This window comes from Caretta caretta, chromosome 6, assembly GCF_965140235.1.
Source record: "Caretta caretta isolate rCarCar2 chromosome 6, rCarCar1.hap1, whole genome shotgun sequence".
Classification (NCBI taxonomy): domain Eukaryota; kingdom Metazoa; phylum Chordata; order Testudines; family Cheloniidae; genus Caretta; species Caretta caretta.
In genome coordinates, this window is record NC_134211.1 from 63051465 (window position 1) to 63072254 (window position 20790).

At 40.8% G+C, this 20790-nt stretch overlaps 1 protein-coding gene across 1 annotated transcript in view; it reads right to left on the reverse strand.

The window, feature by feature from the left end:
• Nucleotides 1-20790, reverse strand: part of DCAF5 (DDB1 and CUL4 associated factor 5) — a 108658-nt gene that overhangs the window by 17542 nt on the left and 70326 nt on the right. Inside the window, exon 7 of the mRNA XM_048852276.2 lies at nt 6106-6172. Within this exon, the coding sequence (XP_048708233.1) occupies nt 6106-6172 (67 nt within the window). The remainder of the gene's footprint in view (nt 1-6105; nt 6173-20790) is intronic.

The window sequence follows — 20790 nt, forward strand, 5'->3', positions numbered from 1 at the left end:
CCATGGGAGCAGAGTTTCCTCTGGGATGTTGGCGCTGGAGGCTCCCGATCACTCTTTGAACAACCAACCCACCCCACAACAAACCACATGCTTGACAGTCTGCAGGTGCAGAGGAGGACTTGAAGGAACGAACGCTGACAGTCAAGGTTAATTCCTCAGGATATTTCCTAATGGGTTTTCCAGGGGGATTGTCATGTGGAGCAGCCCCTCCACCCTCACTAGAATACCAGACCATCTAAATTGCATTTGCCATACCTGGGATGGGAAGGGGGAGTATGATGCTATATAAGATCAGCTTCTCCCTCCAACAAATTTTATGGCCAATTATTCAGGATTTCTACACATTTCAGGAAGTTGCAGGGGATAACATGGATCTAGCACGAGTTATAAGTATCTCTTGGGAACAGCTCTTGTGAAACAGGCAAACAACATTAACAGGGTTATTTTTTACTGATTAGTGTGACTGGAATGTAGGTGGGCTGGACAATTTGATGATAATTTTTTTTACTTTTCCCCCTGGGATGTTTCAAGTAAGTCCCACCCTAAATGATCCAGCTCAGCATTCTTCATCAATGCAATTAGCAATTTTCATTTTAAGTGGTTAAGTCGCTGAAATCACTTCCTAGCCCCTAGGGGAAGGGCCAGGCCTATAAATGAAGATATGCTAGAAAGTGAACTTTCTATCGCACAATGGAATTTGATTTCAGTACCAAGGAATTGGTGTTTGCTTCTTACTGTCAACTTCATTGGGAAACTCCAGCATCACTTGCCAGCAAGAACATGTGATTTAAAAAAGTTACAGTAAAAATCACTGGCTTTTTTTCAAGGCTGCATCTACCTCAGGATTCTTTGTTGCTAAAAGCTGTCGGCACCTCATCTACACTAGCCTCTTGTTACACTGGTGGAGCAGAACAAGCAGCCAAGGAAAGAGTTATTACTGAAATAAACTGGAAACAATTTGGAAAAGCAACACACACCCTTTACATTCGCTCTTCTCTTCTGTCAGGAGAAACACCGTCTGCTGGTGCTTTTAGCTATATAGTTTTCAAAAAAGTTATATATGCTTTTAGCTATACAGTTCTCTTAGCACATTGTTGGCACCATAAAAATTAACAACTTTTCAGAATGCTCTTCCTGAAGTTAAAAGAACAAATCTTGTGAAGTTATAAGGTGGAAAATAAATTATTTTTCTTGGATGTGGAAGTGCCAAAGACCCTAAGCATTAATGCAAATGGACATATTACAGGCACACACAGTGGTTGCCAAAGAATTCAGCACAATGAAGAGAAAGACAGGAGACTGAATTCTGGGGCAACCAAAATGGTAATTGTTGGGTATTTATGTTTCTCTTCCCTTTCTGTTCTCAGTGTTATCCTCACTTTTGAAAATATGTATTAAAATTATTTTAATGCTGGTGAAAGGACCTAGAATGACAGTCCTGGATGCTGCAACTTCTATTGGATACAGCAGTACAAGCTGCCCAACAATGCCTCCATTCTGGAGGATGTCCTCTCTGAACAGCATCTGCCTTTGCAGCCCACTCAGGATTTGCCTTCTCTCCCAAGAAAGCCAACAAGGGCTTGTTAATGATAGTTGAGGTGGTAGTTTGTGCAATATGGACAAGTTTTGGTAACCTGAGGTGGATTCAAACCAGGGAAAATGGATTTATATCCAATCACCAGTTGTGTGAGACACAACAGACTTTTTAAATTTAAAGTGTTTCAGAGTACATTCCCATGGGATTAGATCACTTCCCGCCCCCCCAAAAAAACCTCCACTAATCATGTTGGGACTTGGAGAGCTTAAAGCACAAACTTGTCTCCAATGCAATAAAATCTTGCCATCTAATACTTCAAGCATGAAGAGCTGTTTGCATTTGCAATGACGTTGCAAAAAAGGGAAGAAAAATTGCATAAGTCGTGCTGAAAACTGCCACAATTAGTTTAGTAACTGGACCACAATGACAGGCCTGTTACTGCCAGCAGTTACAGAGTTACAGTCAAAGATGGTATTAAGGGAGATTTGGAAATGCAGTTTGCTGTTCTGATTTATTAAGCAGCTCAAAAGTCTGGTAACAGTCATTTCAATTAAATAACTCAGTGATCATCTGATCACCTTCTCCAACCACAAAATAATAAAATTCCTGTTCTTAAAACAGCTTCTCGGAGCGATATTTAAAACACACACACATCCCACCGTGGTTTTGGTAAATTCTGTTGAAAAACCACAAACAGTTAAACAAGGTTCTAACAGTCTTGCTGAGCAGCATGGGTGAGGCCTACATCTCACCTCACTTCAGCCTTCCTCACTGCCAATAGAAACTTGTAGAAATACTGGATTTGGTCACCCAAATAAATGACCAATGTCCCAGCATAGTGCTAGGGTGCCCTGTGCTGCAGGAAATGCTATCCATCAGAAGAAAGATAAAACTGAGGCTCTGCCCACTTGTACCCTTCGATGAGGAATCCATAGCTTTAATGAGGGAATTAGCTAAAAAACTCACCAAGCCACTGATGATTATTTCTGAATAGTAACTGAGAACTGGATAGGACCAAATGTTCCACCATCTTCAAGGAGGGAGGGAAAAGGTGAAGGAAGTGTGATTGCTGGCACTTATACATGTATATTACATTATCCCTATTAAAAATGATCAAACATATAGGGAGAAAGTTGGAAAAACGCTTTTAAGCTTCCTAACTATTGTATCGTCACTTAAGTCTCGCAAGGTAAGCAATGAAAGCCCCCATTGTGTGGGGCATTTAAAACTAGGCTGAACAAATCACTGGAGAGCTTACTGTGGAGCGGGGAATGACCCAGCCTGCCCACTGGGGAAACATCTCTAAACTACAATTATTTGCAAGAGTAGCAGAGTTTGTTCCAGTGTCCTGGAAAGGTGCCAACACAAGTAGTTACACTGCACATACAGAAGAACCTCAGAGGTTGTTCATAACTCTGAACTAAACGTTATGGTTGTTCTTTCAAAAGTTTACAACTGAACATTGACTCAATACAGCTTTGAAACTTTACTATGCAGAAGAAAAATACTGCTTTTAAGCATCTTAATTTAAAATGAAACAAACATAAAAAGTTTCTTTAGTTTACAAAAATTTGACAAGGTTTCCTTTCCTTTTTTTTTTTATTTTTATTTTTTTTTAAAAAGTCCTTTACGTTTAACTATGTTTAGTAGTTTTACTGTTGTTGATTTTTCTGGTCTCTGATGCTTCCTGACTGTGTACTTGCGGGGAGGGATAGTTCAGTGGTTTGAGCATTGGCCTGCTAAACCCAGGGTTGTGAGTTCAATCCTTGAGGGGGCCATTTAGGGATCTGGTGCAAAAATTGGGGATTGGTCCTGCTTCAAGCAGGGGGTTGGACTAAATGACCTCCTGAAGTCCCTTCCAACCCTCACCTTCTATGATTCTATGATACTTCCGGTTCCAAATGAGGTTACTGCCTCCCCTAATCTGCTGTCGAGTAATGCTATGAGCTGTTAAACAGCTATCATCACTTTCCACCCCTGAAGTGGCTACATTTTGGTAATGAGTGAAGTTCTCCGTATTTAGTAATTCTGAAAAGCAATTTTAGGCTTGCAAAAAGGTACCATATCATACACAATTCATCAGTACTGCTCCCTTAAATGTGTGTTAATAGAAATATGTCTCAAATCAATTAAAGAGGGCTCATAACTCAGCTGTAGTCATCTCTTTTCTAAAAATACCAATAATTAGAAGAGTACAGTACATTATTTGTAAAACTTTAATTCATAACATTTATGTTTGCCATCACTCTATCTTATTGGATCATGGGCATACAGACAGACACTTCTTAAGACTTGTATTGGAGGCCAGAAACTGAGCAGGAGGGAATTTCCTGTATTAGCTTAGGTGGGGTGAGGTGAAAAAGGCCTCAGCACGCCCGTGGAAGGAGATTTTTTAAAATTAAATAAAAGTAAATGTTGGTAATTTTTGTAGTCAAACCCCACTCACTGGGTTGAAAAAACTGCCTTGCCAGTTTAGAAAATGCCTTTTATCACAACAAAGAAGACTACATAAATTCTGGAGAATTCTCCCACTCGCTCTTAGGTTGGAAGAAGGAGTGAGTGAAGAAGACAGATAACTACAGATCAGTTCATCCTAGATGAACTGGATGGCTGGCAAATTAATTACCACAGAAGCCAATATCCATAAGATGTATAATGGCCCCATTATTACTCATGAAAATCTTGAAGAGTCATTCTCAGATCAAATTCTGGAAATGTTCAATGGGTACATTAACATGCATCAGGGTTTAAAAACAGATTAGCAGCACAGGACAGTTAAATTGGGCCTCCTCAAGGGAGTGGCATAATATCAGCAAATAAAGTGATGCCTATATGAGATAGGAATGATTTACCAGCAAGAGTATGAGCTCAGCTAAAGTCTTCCAAAAAGGGAACCACTCAAGTTACAGGAGATCAAGATATACATACTCTATCTCGTGATTTTCTGATTACTGCATTTGACATTAAGCAATTAGTTTTGTAACGGAAGTGTTGAAAGCTTATACTACTCCTACCCTCAAGTTACAGTAAGAACGGTCAGGAAAATGAACAGGAGTACTTATGGCAGCTTAGAGACAAACACATTTATCTGAGCATAAGCTTTCATGGACTAAAACCCACTTCCTCGGATGCATGCAGTGGAAAATACAGTAGGAAGATATACATATACACGCACCCAAACGCACACACACAGAGACCATGAAACACTGCGTGCATCCAATGAAGTAGGTTTTAGCCCACAAAAGCTTATGCCCAAATAAATTTGTTAGTCTCTAAGCTGCCACAAGTACTCCTGTTCTTTTTGCAGATACAGACTAACACCGCTGCTACTCTGAAACCGGTCAGGAAAATGTTGACTAACATGACATGTTAATTTGTGCTAACTCTAGGTATCAGTCCTTGTACACAGGTGCTCATCTGCTCAGCACCAAGTTCAAGATTGTGTGATTCACAGCCAATAGCTGAAGACAACTAACAGAGGGATGGATCCTCTAGATATTAGGGCCATCAGCATCCATTGCCAGAGAAAAGCAGTATCCTGAATCCAGGAACTGACGGATAAGTAAAGGAAGAGTATATGAACAGGCCTATTTTAGAATATAAAAGTGTAATTTAGAATCTACACATATTTTCTCTTACTAATTTCAAATAGCTGTTTTAAACCAAAAAGTTACACAGGAAAATGAGGAGAGGGATCTCCTAGAGAAAGGATGAGAGAGTCAGAGGAAAAGAGTTAAGTCAAAGGAAAAGGCAGGGCAAATCCATATAATCCTGGTAAAGAGACGTTAATATCTTTGAATTTCTATGGTCTAAACATAGTCATAAGTTTTGTATCCCAATAAAGTAGATTATTATATAGAATCAAGTTTAATAACCAGTCCAAAATTAAGAGGCCTCATTTTCTCCAAAGTTCTCCAGTTTGCTGAGCCTTTTATGATCTACTCTCCCTAGCTCTCATAATTCACTGTACCTGAACAGCTTTTAAGAATAAAATAAAAACTTGGCAATTTACTTTTAAGGCAAGTTATCTGCTGCATTACTATGTACCTGTAGCACAGGAAGGCATCTTCTTATTAGCATATGTGCAAAGTGCCTCACGTGGCACGTGACCAGGATTCATCACCGAATTTGGTCCGCAGGTTGGATCATTAGCTTCCCCAACTTGAGCCAAGTACTGACAGGGAGTGGGAGTGAATGCTGATCCCTGCCCCCAGCAAAATATGTCATACTTAGTTGTATTCTATATAAATAAGGTACACATTTTCAACAGTGAGGGTTAATAACTGAAGCAGTTCAAAGGAAGTGGTAGATTCTCCAAACACTTGACATCTTTAAATCAAGAGTCAACGTCTTTCTAAAAAGATATGTTCTAGATTAAGCACAACTCAATGCAACAGAGAGACTGGGTGAAGTTCTAGGGCCTACATTATGCAAAAGGTCAGGCTAGAATAGAGTATATGAGGGTCCCTTGTGGCCTCAATCTATAATACAGTAGGATATTGTGTGATATTTTGAGAGGTACCTAATATTTAACACTAGTATTTGTCAGATTCCCCATACAAGCTTACCTGCTTCTGGATCCGGAGGAATTCTCCACATGTATAAGTTGAAGTCGTCAGAGCCAGAGAGGATGTACTATTAGAAATAAAAATAAATAAAGCAAATTACAGGTGAGGCATCACTTGAATTAGGTTCTCTTTCTTAAAAGTGAATTGAGAGAATTCCAGCTGTTTGGTCATGACTTTTAGAACTTCAAAAGTTTTACTTCTCTTTGTGTCTGGACAGGCTGCTGCCCCAACTAGGAATCGCAGAACTCTGGACACAAAAGGACGAGAGTTCGAAGCAAGCGTCTGCTGTCCATGTTTTATTTTTGGTCTGCTACGGAGTCTAGCCTCCAAAGCAGAGATGGATGTAGACCAAAATCCCAGACCCAACCACCCGAACTTTGAGCTCTCACCTTTTCCTAAACTCAAAATTGTTCATCCTCAGACACCACCAGCATCTAGGATGTGCCATATATTCAACCACCACCACCACCTGCACCACTGATGCCTTTATGAAGATTATCATGAAAAGTCAAATCACTGTTGCCAAGAATCATCTTGCTATTAGTCACTAGAGGGAAAATGACCAAATCTAGTTCTCTCTTCTTAAATTTCAGGCAATGCTGCAAATATGAGTTTATCACAATACTGTACTTTTTTTTGGTTTATAGTTTTGCTGGGGAGAAGGTTACAAACAGCCCCTCCTTTCAGCAGCCTATAATGGATGAACAAATGCTTTACAGGGGAGTCGCATCTTACACAGCGGTTAGCTTCTAAAGTCAGTGCATAAGGCGAAAATCATGTATAGTCAAAATTACCCTTGAAAATCCCTTAAATTGCCCATAAAGTACAGTACTGTATACACTCCATCACATTAAGATTAGGATTAGCATCCATAGTGCTACGTATCTGTGAGAACGTAAGCCTCGTGTACGTGGCCCTGAAACAGCGAATCACACCTTGATCGAGAGGTTGGAGGTGGTACTGGGGGGGGGGGAAGAAAGACTACTTCAACGTCATTATGCACAAACCAGAGTGCTGCAGGGTGGCCAGGAACATTCTCTATGATCAGCAACACTTTAAAGTCAAGACCTTTCTCTTCGAGGTACCACTTGAGCTCCGGAATGAAACACTTGTGGAACCAATCCAGAAATAATGCTGCCGTCACCCAAGCCTTTTTATTTGATTGCCAGAACACAGGCAGGAGATTTTTGTTCTTGCCTTTTAGGGCCCGGGGATTTGCAGCCCTGTAGAGCAAGCCTGGCTTTATTAAATGCCCAGACGCATTGCCACAAAACAGTCACAAGGTCTTTAGCTGTTTTGAAGCCAGGGGCCTGTCTTTCTGATTTCGAAGTGTAAGTGCAGTTGGGCATTTTTTTCCAGAAGAGCCCAGTCTCATCAGCATTAAAAGCTTGTTCCGGAAGCTAGCCCTTTTCTTCTATGATTTTCTTTAATTGTTCGGGGTAGGCTTTTGCTGCCTCTTCATTGGCAGATGCAGCTTCACCAGTAGTCTGCATGTTTTTGAGGTTGAAGCGGTTCCTAAAACTGTTAAGCCAACCTTGGCTGGCTTTGAATTCCTTCTCATCAGAATGCCATCCCTCTTCGGCTGGAGGTTTGAACAGTGTGTAGAGGCTAAGAGCCTTTTCTCGCAACGTGTTGCCATCGATAAGCACACGTTTACGGTTCATGTCTTCCAGCCATAAGTTTAATGCCTTTTCAGTCTTCACTAAAGTCTTATCATGCACCTGGCTCGTCACCTTCGCAATTATTGGAGCACTTGATGCCACGGCTTGACGAATTTCTTTCTTGAATTTTGATGGCATGGATGCTAGATTCGTTGTGGCCATATTTACGTGCCGCGTTGGAGACCGACATACCGTCTCTCAATAAGTCCAACACAGCCAGTTTTTCCTCCAGTGTTGGAACAGATCGCCGTTTCTTCAGTTGAGCACCAGATGAAGTAGTTGGCTTGCATTTAGGGGCCAAGTTGTATGAAAAATGTGTACAGTATCTTTAAACACTAGAATCACACTCAGCAAGGCGAGATGCTCACACTATGAGAGGCACGCGGGAACTGAGACCGACTGAGGGACCAGCAAATTCACGTCTCCCATCTCATGCTCACTCCAGGGCATACGCTCATTGAATGGAATGGTGGGCTGAATCGCCCACACTATCTACACGTATCTTGTTATTTTTCTTTTTTTTTTTGCTGAGCGCGTACAGTTGAATTCGCGTAAGTTAAATGCGTGTATGATGCAACTCACCTGTACACAAAGGCACATTGCACATTACTTTATGTATTCCCTACTTTGCATAGTGCAAAGGTGCAGTATGACTCTGATGTGTCACTTTATGAAAATATGCTTATGATATGGATGAGACATAACAGATATACATTATGCAAGATAGCTCATATGAGATATCATTGGAAAGGTTATGATTTACTGAATGTGATTATCCAATTTGTATGCATGTATAATTTCTGTATCTGAAGTTAGGAATATTAACTATGAATCTGTATTTCAAATGTGTTACTTTGGGCATCGACCCCAATTAGCCCTTCAGGGGCAACAATGGAAAAGCCAGACAGGGCTAATGGGCCATTAGCAGAGACAATGGACTGTGAAAGAACTTAGTCTTCCTGTGGACGCTCCGAACAGCCTACAAGTAATGGTGGCTACAGCCCTGCAGAGAAATGGGTCTGAGTCACCTGGTACTGGACCCACCCCTTGGAATGCCAGTGATCTTCCACTGGGAGACAAAGAGCTATATAAGGCAGGGGAGTGACATCACTGAGGTTCTCCTCTGCCTCCCCACCTTAAGAGACACTGGAAAAGACCTGGAAGCAAGAACTGAACTGAGGGGAGAAGGGTTGAGCCCCAGATGGAAGGACAACCAGCTTGCGAATAATACTAAATGAGGTTTCAAGCTGGAGACCAGTGTAGCTGTCTTTCAAGACTTTCTGTAATCTGCCTGCAACAATATCTAGGGTGAGAAATTACTATTTGTAACCAATTTCTTTAGTGAAATAAGCTTAGTTTGAGTGTTTGGTTTTATATGCTTAGTAATCTGCTTTGTTCTGTTTGCTACCACTTTAAATCTGCCTTTTATAGTTAATAACATTTGTTTTGTTATTAAATCCTGTTTCTGTAATTTCTAACTGGGGGAGGAGGGCAAGGAGTTGTGCATACCTTCCTCCACATTGAGGAAAGAGGCATATTTCATAATATACCTTTGGATCTGCACTCCAAGGGGAGGTGGACACCTGAGTGCTGGGGCAAGTCCCTTAAGCTGAGCCTTCCCAGAACTGAACTGATCTCAGTGTCTGTTTCATCTTGCAGTTGGGTGTGGCCCTGCCTGTGTGTTGGCTGGAGGAGGCTTAATAGCCTGGTTCAGCAAAACAGGTAAAAAGGGTCCCAGCCTGGCATAACAGGCGGGCTCAGTGGTATCTCAGCACATCAGGTGGCATCCTAAGGGTGACATTGTCACAATGACAAGGGGACATTTGAAAAGGAGAACATTTCACTGCCTTCCAGTTGCCAGGGGACACAAAAACCACCTCTTACCACATCTTCCAACAACCTGCTCGGTGACTCATTTACCTTAATCTCAGACGATGGACAACAGGGTATGCAAACTAAGGACAAAGGGGCATATTCTGATCTCAGTTACCCTGATGTAAACTGAAAGTAACTCTGTTGGGTCTACTGACTTATGAATCATTTAAATTGCTGAAAATCTGATTAATTTAGCCCCCAAAATCAAACTTTTTTTGTGAGTGACAGAGAGAAAGAAAATTTAGCCTTTTCTTGACCCCTGACAGAAGATAAGCTCTGCTTATCCGGCTTGAGTTTAACTGATTTCCATTCTCCAGGGATAAACAAAACTCATCAGGCAGAGTGATAGCAGGCTGTGAAGAGACAGGTCCTGTGATCTTAACACAGGACTAACAAACAAAAATAAAGCCAAACTACATGGAGAAACACATAACCTTGTAAAAATTGTAAATAATATGCTAGTTGCTGTACAGGTAAAATGTGTGCTGCCACAACAATGCAACATCAGACCTCTGGAATTGCCCCCACAAACACAATGCAAGCAACTATTCTTTTCTGCTCCCAGCTCCAATTTTAAAACTATATGGGTATGAGTAAGCATCTACAAATGCAAATTGCCTGTTTACTAATGTGAAGGAGCATGGATCAAATACCAGTTGCTTTACAAAACTTGTGTGCACTAGTTCTGTATTGCTTAGAGACTCTTCCTTTCAGTGCCAAGCACTCTCAAAGAGTAATTCCTACAAGCCAACATGTTCAGGCACTTAGGCAGCTTACCAGTGCCAAAATGACCTAATGGTGCCAGGAATATAAGCGGTTCCCTTTCATATGATAGCTTGTAAGTGCTAGCCCACAGCAGGCTAGGTGACTGTGCCAGATCTACATAAATTAGGGTTTACGCAGGCAGCCTCCCAAACAAAAACAGTTCAAGAAACAAAGCAGTTCTGCAAAAGGTATTTGTTAGACAGGAAAAGGCTACATGGAAAGTTTTGTTGTCGTTTTTGTAGTTGTTTAAATTATATAAAGGGTTGCCATCTTGTCAACATTTGTTACCCCAGAACGTAACCAAAACAGAAACTGTTCAGCACAGGGCAAAGACAGCCCTCGTTTGAAAATAAAATGACAAAAATATCCCTGAAAATGGTTTAAGAGAAAGCTAAATTTAAACACTTCTATCAGGAAAGAGCTGATGCTGAACAATAATGCCCCAAGTTTCCCCCTCTACCAAAATCATTGTCATACCCAGTACCTCATGTCTTGCTTTGGATAATATATGTACTACAAAAGAAGTACATATATTACTTCGGAGGGGAGGAATAGCTCAGTGGTTTGAGCACTGGCCTGCTAAACCCAGGGTTGTGAGCTCAATCCTTGAGGGGGCCATTTGGGATCTGGGGCAAAAATTGGGGATTGGTCCTACTTTGAGCAGGGGGTTGGACTAGATGACCTCCTGAGGTCCCTTTCAACCCTGGTATTCTAGGATACGTCTATGATAATAACCAGAAAGAATTAGTTTCAGATTTTTTTTTTTTAAGGGGAAAGGGAAAGAGAAATCAAAAGAAAAATCATTTGTAAAGAACAGAACAGATGTATACAGCCTGTCTGGAAACTTCAAAATGCATCAGGCTGCAGCCATGCTAAGAGTCTGGTTTGGGAGCAAAAAACTCTTTTAACAAAGGGAAAAACTGAGGCTACGTACGTGGTGGTGTTAGTTGCACTTTAGTAAGTGAGTGTACGTAGGTCTAGTAGTCCAAGTTTTAGGGATTCTAACTTGCCATAACTTGCATGCCAAGGAGCTGGAAGAGGAAGTTAAAAGCTCCTCTCCTACTTTTTAAGTTACTCCTAAACTTTTCTGCTAGTCATTCACTTCATACTACATTCCTCTCTCCTAGCCCATTAATGAAGTTGCACAAGCTTAAACTCACTTTAGAGTCAGTGGGCCAAATTCAGAAGTGAGGCTGCAGAATTTGCCACAGAATTCACTTCTTGCCACAGACAGATGTACCAGAGTCCCAATTTTCATTTTAAATAGTGAGTTGTGCCTAGCGATAGCCATCAAAAGCTGTTAGTAGCGTAAATTGAAGAAGAGAGTCACCTACACAAGTCTGCAGACAGCTTGAACCAATAGCTCAGAGATGGGAGTTTGGAACTTTGGGTAGGAATAAAAAGCCACTTTTCAGAAGATACCAAGAATTCAGCATTTCTATCACAGAATTTGCCATTTTGCTGCTGTAAAAGCCAGTAGCCAACATTCCTCCCACCCCACATCTCCCTGCCCTTCCAGGATCTCCCTGTAGTTGTCTCTTGTTTTCCGGCTTTCCTCACAATAGCAGTTAACTGGATGACAGAGCATGCTCCCTGCACTGTTGCATGGAGCCACGTAGCAGGGGTCAGGGAACCAGAACAGGAGTCCAGTTTACAGTCCGGCACTGGGGAGCAGCCAGGAGTGTAGGCATGTGAGCTGCACTGGCTGAAGAACAAAGCAGCAACTGAAAAGAGGAAGATGAGCTGCTGAAGCCATCTACAACCTCCCCATGTCCCTGGCACATTCAGAGAGGAAAGAAGGTTCTAATCTGCGCTGTCTGTACAAGAGCATTGGATCCAAAGCCTGGGGCATGTAAATGGGCCACCTGTCCAGGATTGCTTAGACATCCATTTTTGAAAATAATTAATTTTATTTCAATTAGTATTTAAATGAACCATAGTTGCATGTGGTATTGGAGGATAGGAATGAAGTGTATTTCATAATAGAATGAATTAATACTGCTGTAGAATTTAAAATGTTGTTGCCATGGAGTACACAGCACCATGGTTATATGTTGGTAAATGGCAGAAAGCCACTAAGCTGGTTTAAAGAAAGGCATCCATTGAAGGAGCCATATAAGCAATGTTATGTCAGCTTAGACTCCACTTTATATATGGTCCATTGATCTTAGGTTGCAATGGAATGTGCAAGACTAACAGAGTATCTTCTACCAGCTGATTTGCAGAGTAACACTGATGAGGCTCATGGAGGTAAGCCCGCAGTGATGGACTCACAAGGGTGTTAGGAAATACTGAAAGGATAAATGGTGGGCCCCCAAATAGAGGATTGGTGAAATAGCGGTGACTTTTGAATCAGGCCAGACACGGAGGGAAGAGCTCACATGCTCAGATCTTTGGAGGAGAAGCCTCCACCAATGTTAAAAACACCTGCTTCATTGTCTGCATTTTTGCTGCAGTAGCTGATCACTACCGTAGATATTAACATGCAGAAAGTTCACATGTGCCATTAACGGAAAAGCATTTCCTAAGTATCAGCACATAATTGAGTATTTCATTCTTTTAAAGGGAATCCTAAGGAAAGGGATAGATAATAAGACAGAAAAAAATCATATGGTCTCTATATAAATCCATGGTAAGCCCATAACTTGAATACTGTGTGCAGATTTGGTCCCCCACATCTCAAAAAGGATATATTGGAATTGGAAAGTTACAGAAAAGGGCAATAAAAATGATGAGGTGTATGGAATAGCTTCCATATGAGGAAAGATTAATAAGACTGGGACTTTCAGCTTGGAAAAGAGATGACTAAGGGGGAATAGGATAGAGGTATATAAAATCATGACTGGTGTGGAAAAAGTAAGTAAGGAAGTGTATTTACTCCTCACAACACAAGAACGAGAGGTCACCAAATGAAATGAACAGGCAGCAGGTTTAAAACAAGCAAAAGGAAGTATTTCTTCACACAACACAGAGTCAACCTGTGGAACTCTTTGCCAGAGGATGTTGTGAAGGCCAAAACCATAACAGGGTTCAAAAAAGAACTTGATAAGTTCATGGAGGATAAGGTCCATCAAAGGTTATTAGCCAGAATGGGCAAGGATGTTTGCCAGAAGCTGGAAATGAGCGACAGGGAATGGATCACTTGATGATTACCAGTTCTGTTCATTCCCTCTGAAGCACCAGACATCGGCCATTGTCCTGAAAGACAGGATACTAGGCTAGACTGACCATTGGTCTGACCCAGTATAGACGTTCTTATGAAGGATCAACCTCTATCTATGCTGTTAGCAACAACAAGGGGAAAAGACTTCCAGATGACAACAAATTGCCGATTCAGAAGTTGCCTTAGAAGGAAGAAAACTAATATCTGCTGCTGAAGAATGCATAGATTCATTCTCAGAGCTGTTAAGTATGTTAATTCCAAGCATTTTGTGCTATGACTATCACTTTGGAAGAGTTACTTCTAGACTTGTGTGTTCCCCTTTTGGTCCACTGCAGCTCCTCCCATTCCCTCCACCCCACTTAAGTCTCCCAAAGGAAATTACCACAGGCGATACACACAAGTTGAGATCTGATCTGTTGTTGCTGCTGCAGTTGCACAACAAATATTAGCACATTCTAGAACCCTACTGCCTTCAAGTTTTTATTTTCCTATTGTTGCCTGTTGGAAAGCTCTCAGCATCTTTCAATCTATATTTCCTATATGAAGAACGAGAGAATTCCACTCTCTCTTACCTCCATGAAACGCTTATTCTGTTATACTGCTATATTGATTAATGCAAAGTATGTGTGTAAGGAAGGGTCACTTAAGTCTGTTCCAATAAGTGGAACTCTATATCCATCTCAACCCCCACTTTGCTCTTAAAAAGTAAAATACAAATCTGTAGTTGCCATTAGGCCTTCCATCATATTAAATCAGTCCTAAGATATGAGAACTACAGGGCAAATTCAAATGGATAACAAGGGAGATAGTCTCCATATGAAAAATATTAACTGACTGACATCTACTTTACAATTCCACTGGAATTATTGTATTAATTCCACATTTCTTGGGTGTAGAAAATATGCACATGTGCAAGCAACAAGAGAATTTGTTATTTATCAAGGACCTGTTTTCAGTACTGCTAACACAGAATGCCCACTGACACATCTGAGACAAAAATAAGGACACGTCTATGGAAGAAGTTGGGGGAAATGCCTCCAAATTAATAAAAATAAAATAAAATAATAATAATAAAAAAAGTGCAAAACTATTAGCAAAATACCACAGCCTGACAGGAAAAACAGTTCATGTCTAGGCTCCCCTCTTTCCCTAGAAGACAAGACAAGACCAGACCAAACAGTTTGCTGACCAAGCCCTTCCTTCCACACACAAGACTGTTGTCTCCATGCCTGGCTGTAGTCCCCAAGCCTGTGAACCCAGCTCCCTTTAAGCCTCTCAGTATGAGTTTTCCTCATCAGGGCAGCCACTTCTGAGGCCTCCCTCCTCCTGACTGATCCCTTCCTATTACTATCTCCAGCCGAAGGACCTGGCTTGTGGAGTAGAGCTGATTTAAGTACCTGTATCCAGGGCAGACTATTAACACCTTCTTACCCTAGCTCAGTGGGGAGTTAGTATACCCAATCAAAAGTATGGAGAGAGGCAGGTGGAAATTATTCCTAGAAGCATGTGTTAGAATTAGAAAAACTTATGAATAGAAATGCTGTACTCAGTGGTGTTGTACCCATGTTGGTCCCAGGATATTTGAAAGACAAGGTGGGTGAAGTAATGTCTTTTGTTGGACCAACTTATGTTGGTGAAAGAGACAAGCTTTCAAGCTTACAGAGAGATCTTCTTCAGGTCTGGGAAATGTATTTAGTGTCATAGCTAAAGGCCAGATCATAGCTAAAGGCCAGGTCTACACTACACTACACACTTACTTTGGTATAACTACGTCATTCAGGGGTGTGAAAAATCCACCGCCATGAGCGACATAGTTATACTGACCTTAACCCCCCCACGTAGACAGAGCTATGTTGACAGGAGAACTACCACCTCTCGTTGCGATGGAGTTATTAATCCTCTCCCATCGGCTTAGCGCTTCTGGTAAAGATGCTCTACAGCAGTGCCAATGCAAGTTTGTAATGTAGACCTGCCCAAATACAAGGTGGAACAGATTGTTTAGCATAAGTAGTTAAACACACATTTCAAGGCCATTAAGACCCCTCCAGTCATGGGGGAAATAAAGGTGGGGGGACGCAACTAGGGAAGGGGTTGTTAGTAGGGGTTATAAATTGCTATTATAAGCCATATATCCAGTGTCTCTCCGTCCATTATCTTTTTTAATAAAGAGAGTCTAGCAAAGTCATGAATTTAAGCTCCCAGGCTTGTCTTTTGAAGGTGTTGAGCAGGTTTCCTTTGAGAATAAGAACTATCAGAGCATGATCACTCTATGAAAAGCGTTCACCCACAGGGGATATGGTATTTTTGTTTTTTTTTATCATTTTCCTGTGTGAGTTCATTTGAGAGCTCAGTGATTGTCTGGTTTCACTCACATAGTTGTTATTGGGACATTTAGTGCACTGGGTGAGGTACACCACATGTTATGATAGGCACATGTAGGACCCTTGCATCTTGAAAGGTGTGTTGTGGGGGTTGATCATCGAAGCAGTAAAGATATGTTTATAGGTTTTGCATCCGTTGCTCTGATGAGATCTGGTGCAGCTTTCAGCTGGTGTGTTCTGATTTGGGGAGAGTTTGCTTCTTCTGATGAGCTTGGAGAGGCTGGGGGGTTCTTTGAAGGCCAGAAGTGGGGGTTCAGGAAAGAATTCTTTCCGGATATGGTCCCAATCAAGAATGGGTTGTAATTGTTAAATGACACCTTGTATAGGTTCCAATGTGCGATGACAGAAATATTATTTATCCATTAAACGTCTAAAAACCACAGCTGTTTACTTAGTACAGTGTTTAGATACTATAACAATAGGTGCATCCAAAACAGAGTAGATAAAATAGGAAACAAATTGAGAGACTACAGAGGAAACTGGTGGATGAGACAGACTAGATAACATCATTGGACTATTACTGTGGCATTGTTAATTGTTAGTTTTTCCATTCCAGGACTGGACATCAACATAGGAACACCATAAGCCACTTAGTCTTGGCCTCTCTATCAGGCAATTGTTGAAGTGGGGCAAGCTTTCAGTTCAATTCTTCCTGAATGACCTGCCTCTGTTTAATCTATAACAGACAATCATTTTTTCCCTATTCACATTATTGCCAATTTTAAGATCTCATCTGATCAACTGAATTTCTTATTGTTGTCTGCAAAATTTCCAGCCCATCCTTACTAACTACCTGTTCTCCTTTCTATGAAAGGACTCTTGTAACGTCTATTCCTGCCTGGATAATGGTGGCTCATTAGTTTAGCATTTGTAGGTAGTGCTATGGCTTCCTGCTAAATCCTTAACCTTCAGCCGTCACAATTTTTGCTATGTTTTAAAAGCCTTGGTAACTATATGTATCAAAAAAAGTTTTTAATCAGGCAGAAAAGAAGGTTCATATCAATGGTCATACAAGGCATCTTGTTTCTAGAGGCACCATTTAAATGCCAAAGTTGTGACACTGAGAAAGTCTGAAGCTTTCCATTCCATACCTGCTCATTTCTTCAGGGATTTATACAAGTTTCCGTCCCCAGTCAAGCAAACATTTGTACATTTGCTACTTAAACTTATTTGCATTCCTGAGGTAGCAAGTGCCTTTTTCCCAGCTTCACCATCTCTTTCCCTGAGTACAGATATCAAATCTACCTTTCCCTCTGGAAGATCAAACAAAAGGAAACCAAGCCATTCTATGTAAAAAGTATATAACTTAGTCATGAATTTTATTTTGGTTAAGACTAAAAAGAATACAAGTCTGATGACACTTCTGTGGGGAGTTTTGCCTTCCAAGACTCACTTTAGAAAGCAAGACCCTGTCCTTTATGAATAAGATATATAGGATTTATGCAACACAGCTATTCTGCCTTTCTAAATTCACAATCTAAATGCCCCCAATCTACTGTATAAGTTTGCCTTGTGTCCTAAAATTGTTTTTAAGTTTGGTTAATGTTGAAAACCAATTCCCTTAACATGGCTGTGCCACAGGTGTGGACAAGGCACAAGACATACTGAAAATCATTCAGGCCTATGTAGTGTGACCAAGAGGATTGAGAGAGATTTTCAACACACAAATTTGACTATGATTAGGCTGCTGGTGCACAAGACCCACTACTCAGAATGCTGGCCAATATAGTCTTATTGTGTCCTTGTACCCCCTCGATCTGTCTGTATCCATCTGTTGTCTTGTTTCATACTTAGATTGTAAACTTTTAGGACATGAACCACGTTTTTGTTCCGTGTTTGTACAGTGCCCAGAACACTGGGGCTCCTAAGTGTTATGGTAATAACAAAAACAGTGGCGTAAAACAAAAAAGTTATCCTTTTTCACCCTAACCAGCACAATTCTATTAACCTGAAACTGTTTTCCAGGCTGGTTCTTTAAATTACTTAACATGGCTCAAACTGTTGCATAAACAGGACTTAAAACCACCCCTCATCCACAAGAAGCAAATCAAGGGAAGAGAAGAATCTTCTCCATTTATAACATTTACATAAATGTTTACACAGCATACACTGTTTGTCCAATTACAGCTGTTGGAGAAGGAAACAGTCATCAGCTACTGTTAACCATGTACTGATCAACTTACAGAGATCCCCAAAGGCTTTCTCTGCAGTAATTGATTGATTGTTGTCCCGGAAGAGACATGCTGGTCTAATGAACTGTACTGACTGGACAAGAAAAGCCAGATGGCTGTGTAACAGAGACTAAAGAACTGCACTGAAAATTCAAATCAAACCACTACTCCCACCCCCCACACACACCCCAATCTTAAAAGCAACTGAGCGTCCAAGGGGCAATTTTAAAGACCGCTCATACAAAACTGTCATCAAAACCTATCAATCAATATTTTGCAAACTCTACTGCATAGTAAAACTGAATTTTTAAATCACCAGGAGAAGTAACTGAAAGTCTATGATTGCATATTTCTGCAGCAAGGAAAATATTCCCACTACGTCCCAAAGAAAACAAAGAAGAAGTTTCTATGCATGCGGAAAGGAAGAGGGGTAGATGTAGACTATTTCTGAACATTGCTATAGCTGCAGGCATCCTGCATGCTTTTCCAGCTCTTTTGAACCTATTGAATAGAAAGTTCTATTAATTATGAGAATACAAAATTCCTAGCCTTCTTATCACTATCCATTTAGAAAAGAGCATATTTTAAGCTTGGTTCTGAACACAGTTTGTCCTTGTCTACACTTGCAGTTAAACAGCATTCAGTACCAGTTCAGCTGCACCCATCTGCTGGCCCCTATTTTGTTAGCAACAGGTAATTTATTTTTTTTTTAAAAAGCATAGACCAGACCATACCCATCATTCTGAAGAGAGAAGTCCTGACACTGTTCCTAAAGTGCACATAAAAGGAGCCCCAATTCTGCAAACCTCTGAAAGTGCATGAAATCAGGGCTCCTTGCCTGCAGAGCCTGAAAGGAGTGAAGGAGTACAGCTCCTTTTGTGCTAACCTCAATGTCCCGAGGACTAAGGCTCTCCTACTAAGGTCTTCAGGAAATGAGGGAGAAGAAATGTACAGGGCAGGAGGGTTGGGGGGAGATGAGGGGGAGTCAGCAGAATCAAAGGGGGGTGTTCTCTATCACTTCTGCTGCAACTCAGATCCCATGAAGTCTCTTTTGGGATGGGATGGGAGGAGGGGAAGGGGAGACAAACACTGAAAGTGATGTTTGGCTATGGAATTGGGTTTCTTCAGCTTCTATATACAAAGCTCAGTTCCAACTGCGTTCTTTAAAAAAAAAAAAATCAAAGATGACCAGCCATTCAGCAAGCTAACTGACAGACACCAATTTTATCTCTGTAAAATATAGTAAGACGCTAAATTCCTTTTTATGTAAGCTTGTCCAAAACCCCCCAAAAACATATTTGCACATGAGTCCTTTACATTTCAAGACCTGACACTGCAAGAGAAATTAGTTGCCATGAGCTATCATTCATACTCCGGCATCCTTTTGCACAGGAAAAGCATACATGTACTCTTTAGAGAGGAAAAGCCCCCCTTTAATTTTTAAAGAATTAGACACTGATAAGTACCACTGCCTCAAAAATGTCCTTTTAACTAGAACGAATGCAGGATAGTAAAACAAAAGTTAGATTTCTATACCACGGCAACACCCTTCCCCCCCCATTTATGGGGCTTAGCAACCATATAACTAATCCTGTTTGGGAGAAAGCAGTGCTGATCGTTTGATTAGTTGATGGGCACAAATCATATTATCCATCACCAGAGTTTAGTGTGCAGAGTTAAACGTAATGAAAGCTGTAATTTTTTATAGGGAGCTTGAACAGTCTGCAGTGCAGCAAGTGGTGCATTCCTGAAACTCCCCTCCAGTGTAATGTCAACAGAAGAGGCTGAGTGGTGATGTAATGTCTGAGGGCATGCCATAGATTCAAGACACTTTTTGTTCTATTCACAGGATACAAATTAACCCTTTTATTGAAGCAAGCAACAACCAGCTGTATTTTACTACCACAGGCCCCGGAGTGGTTCAAAATATATATAGTGTGAAATAAAAGCTGGTTATTGGCATTCTGTTCATTTGCACCACATATTGTAGCTGGGAATCATGAGCAGGAAGTTTATCTATCTTCAGGTTTTATACCACTGCCCAACATGAAGATACAAATGCCTTCCATTAAGTGTATATGTACTTGGACAAATTGTGCTCTTCATTTAAACCCAGGCAGTCCCTCTAAAGTTGATAGGGTGCATTGGTGTAACTAAGGCCAAAGCTGGGCCAATTCAGTCTGCCTTCCCCACACCCCTTATTTTCTTCTATGGGTGTGTGAGCAGCTAGGCTGGGCTGAGTTGAGCTCCTAATTAAGGCAAACAAGAAACTATATCTTGTTTATTCACTGATCAAGATCAGAGCTCCTGTAAAAGGAAGGAGGCGAGGCTTCTTAGTAAGTGGCACATGAACAGTATATTCATATTTAATAACTAGGACAAGGGCAGAATTTTGTGTGGATCCAAATAATAAAAGTTTTCAGTCAGACTTTAGTCATCATAAGAACCTAGGTATTTGCAGAAGAGTAATATACCACTCAACATGAGTAAGGGTAGCAGAATCTGGCCCTAATATCATCATCAGTTATAATCCAAACAAATAGAAATTCATTATGGATTGATTAAAAAAAAAAAAAACTAAAAAGAATGCAGATATTTGGTGCAAACTGAATTGAGGGTCTGGCATTTCTGGGAAAAATCTTTCATATTCTGTTTATTATTTCAACAGG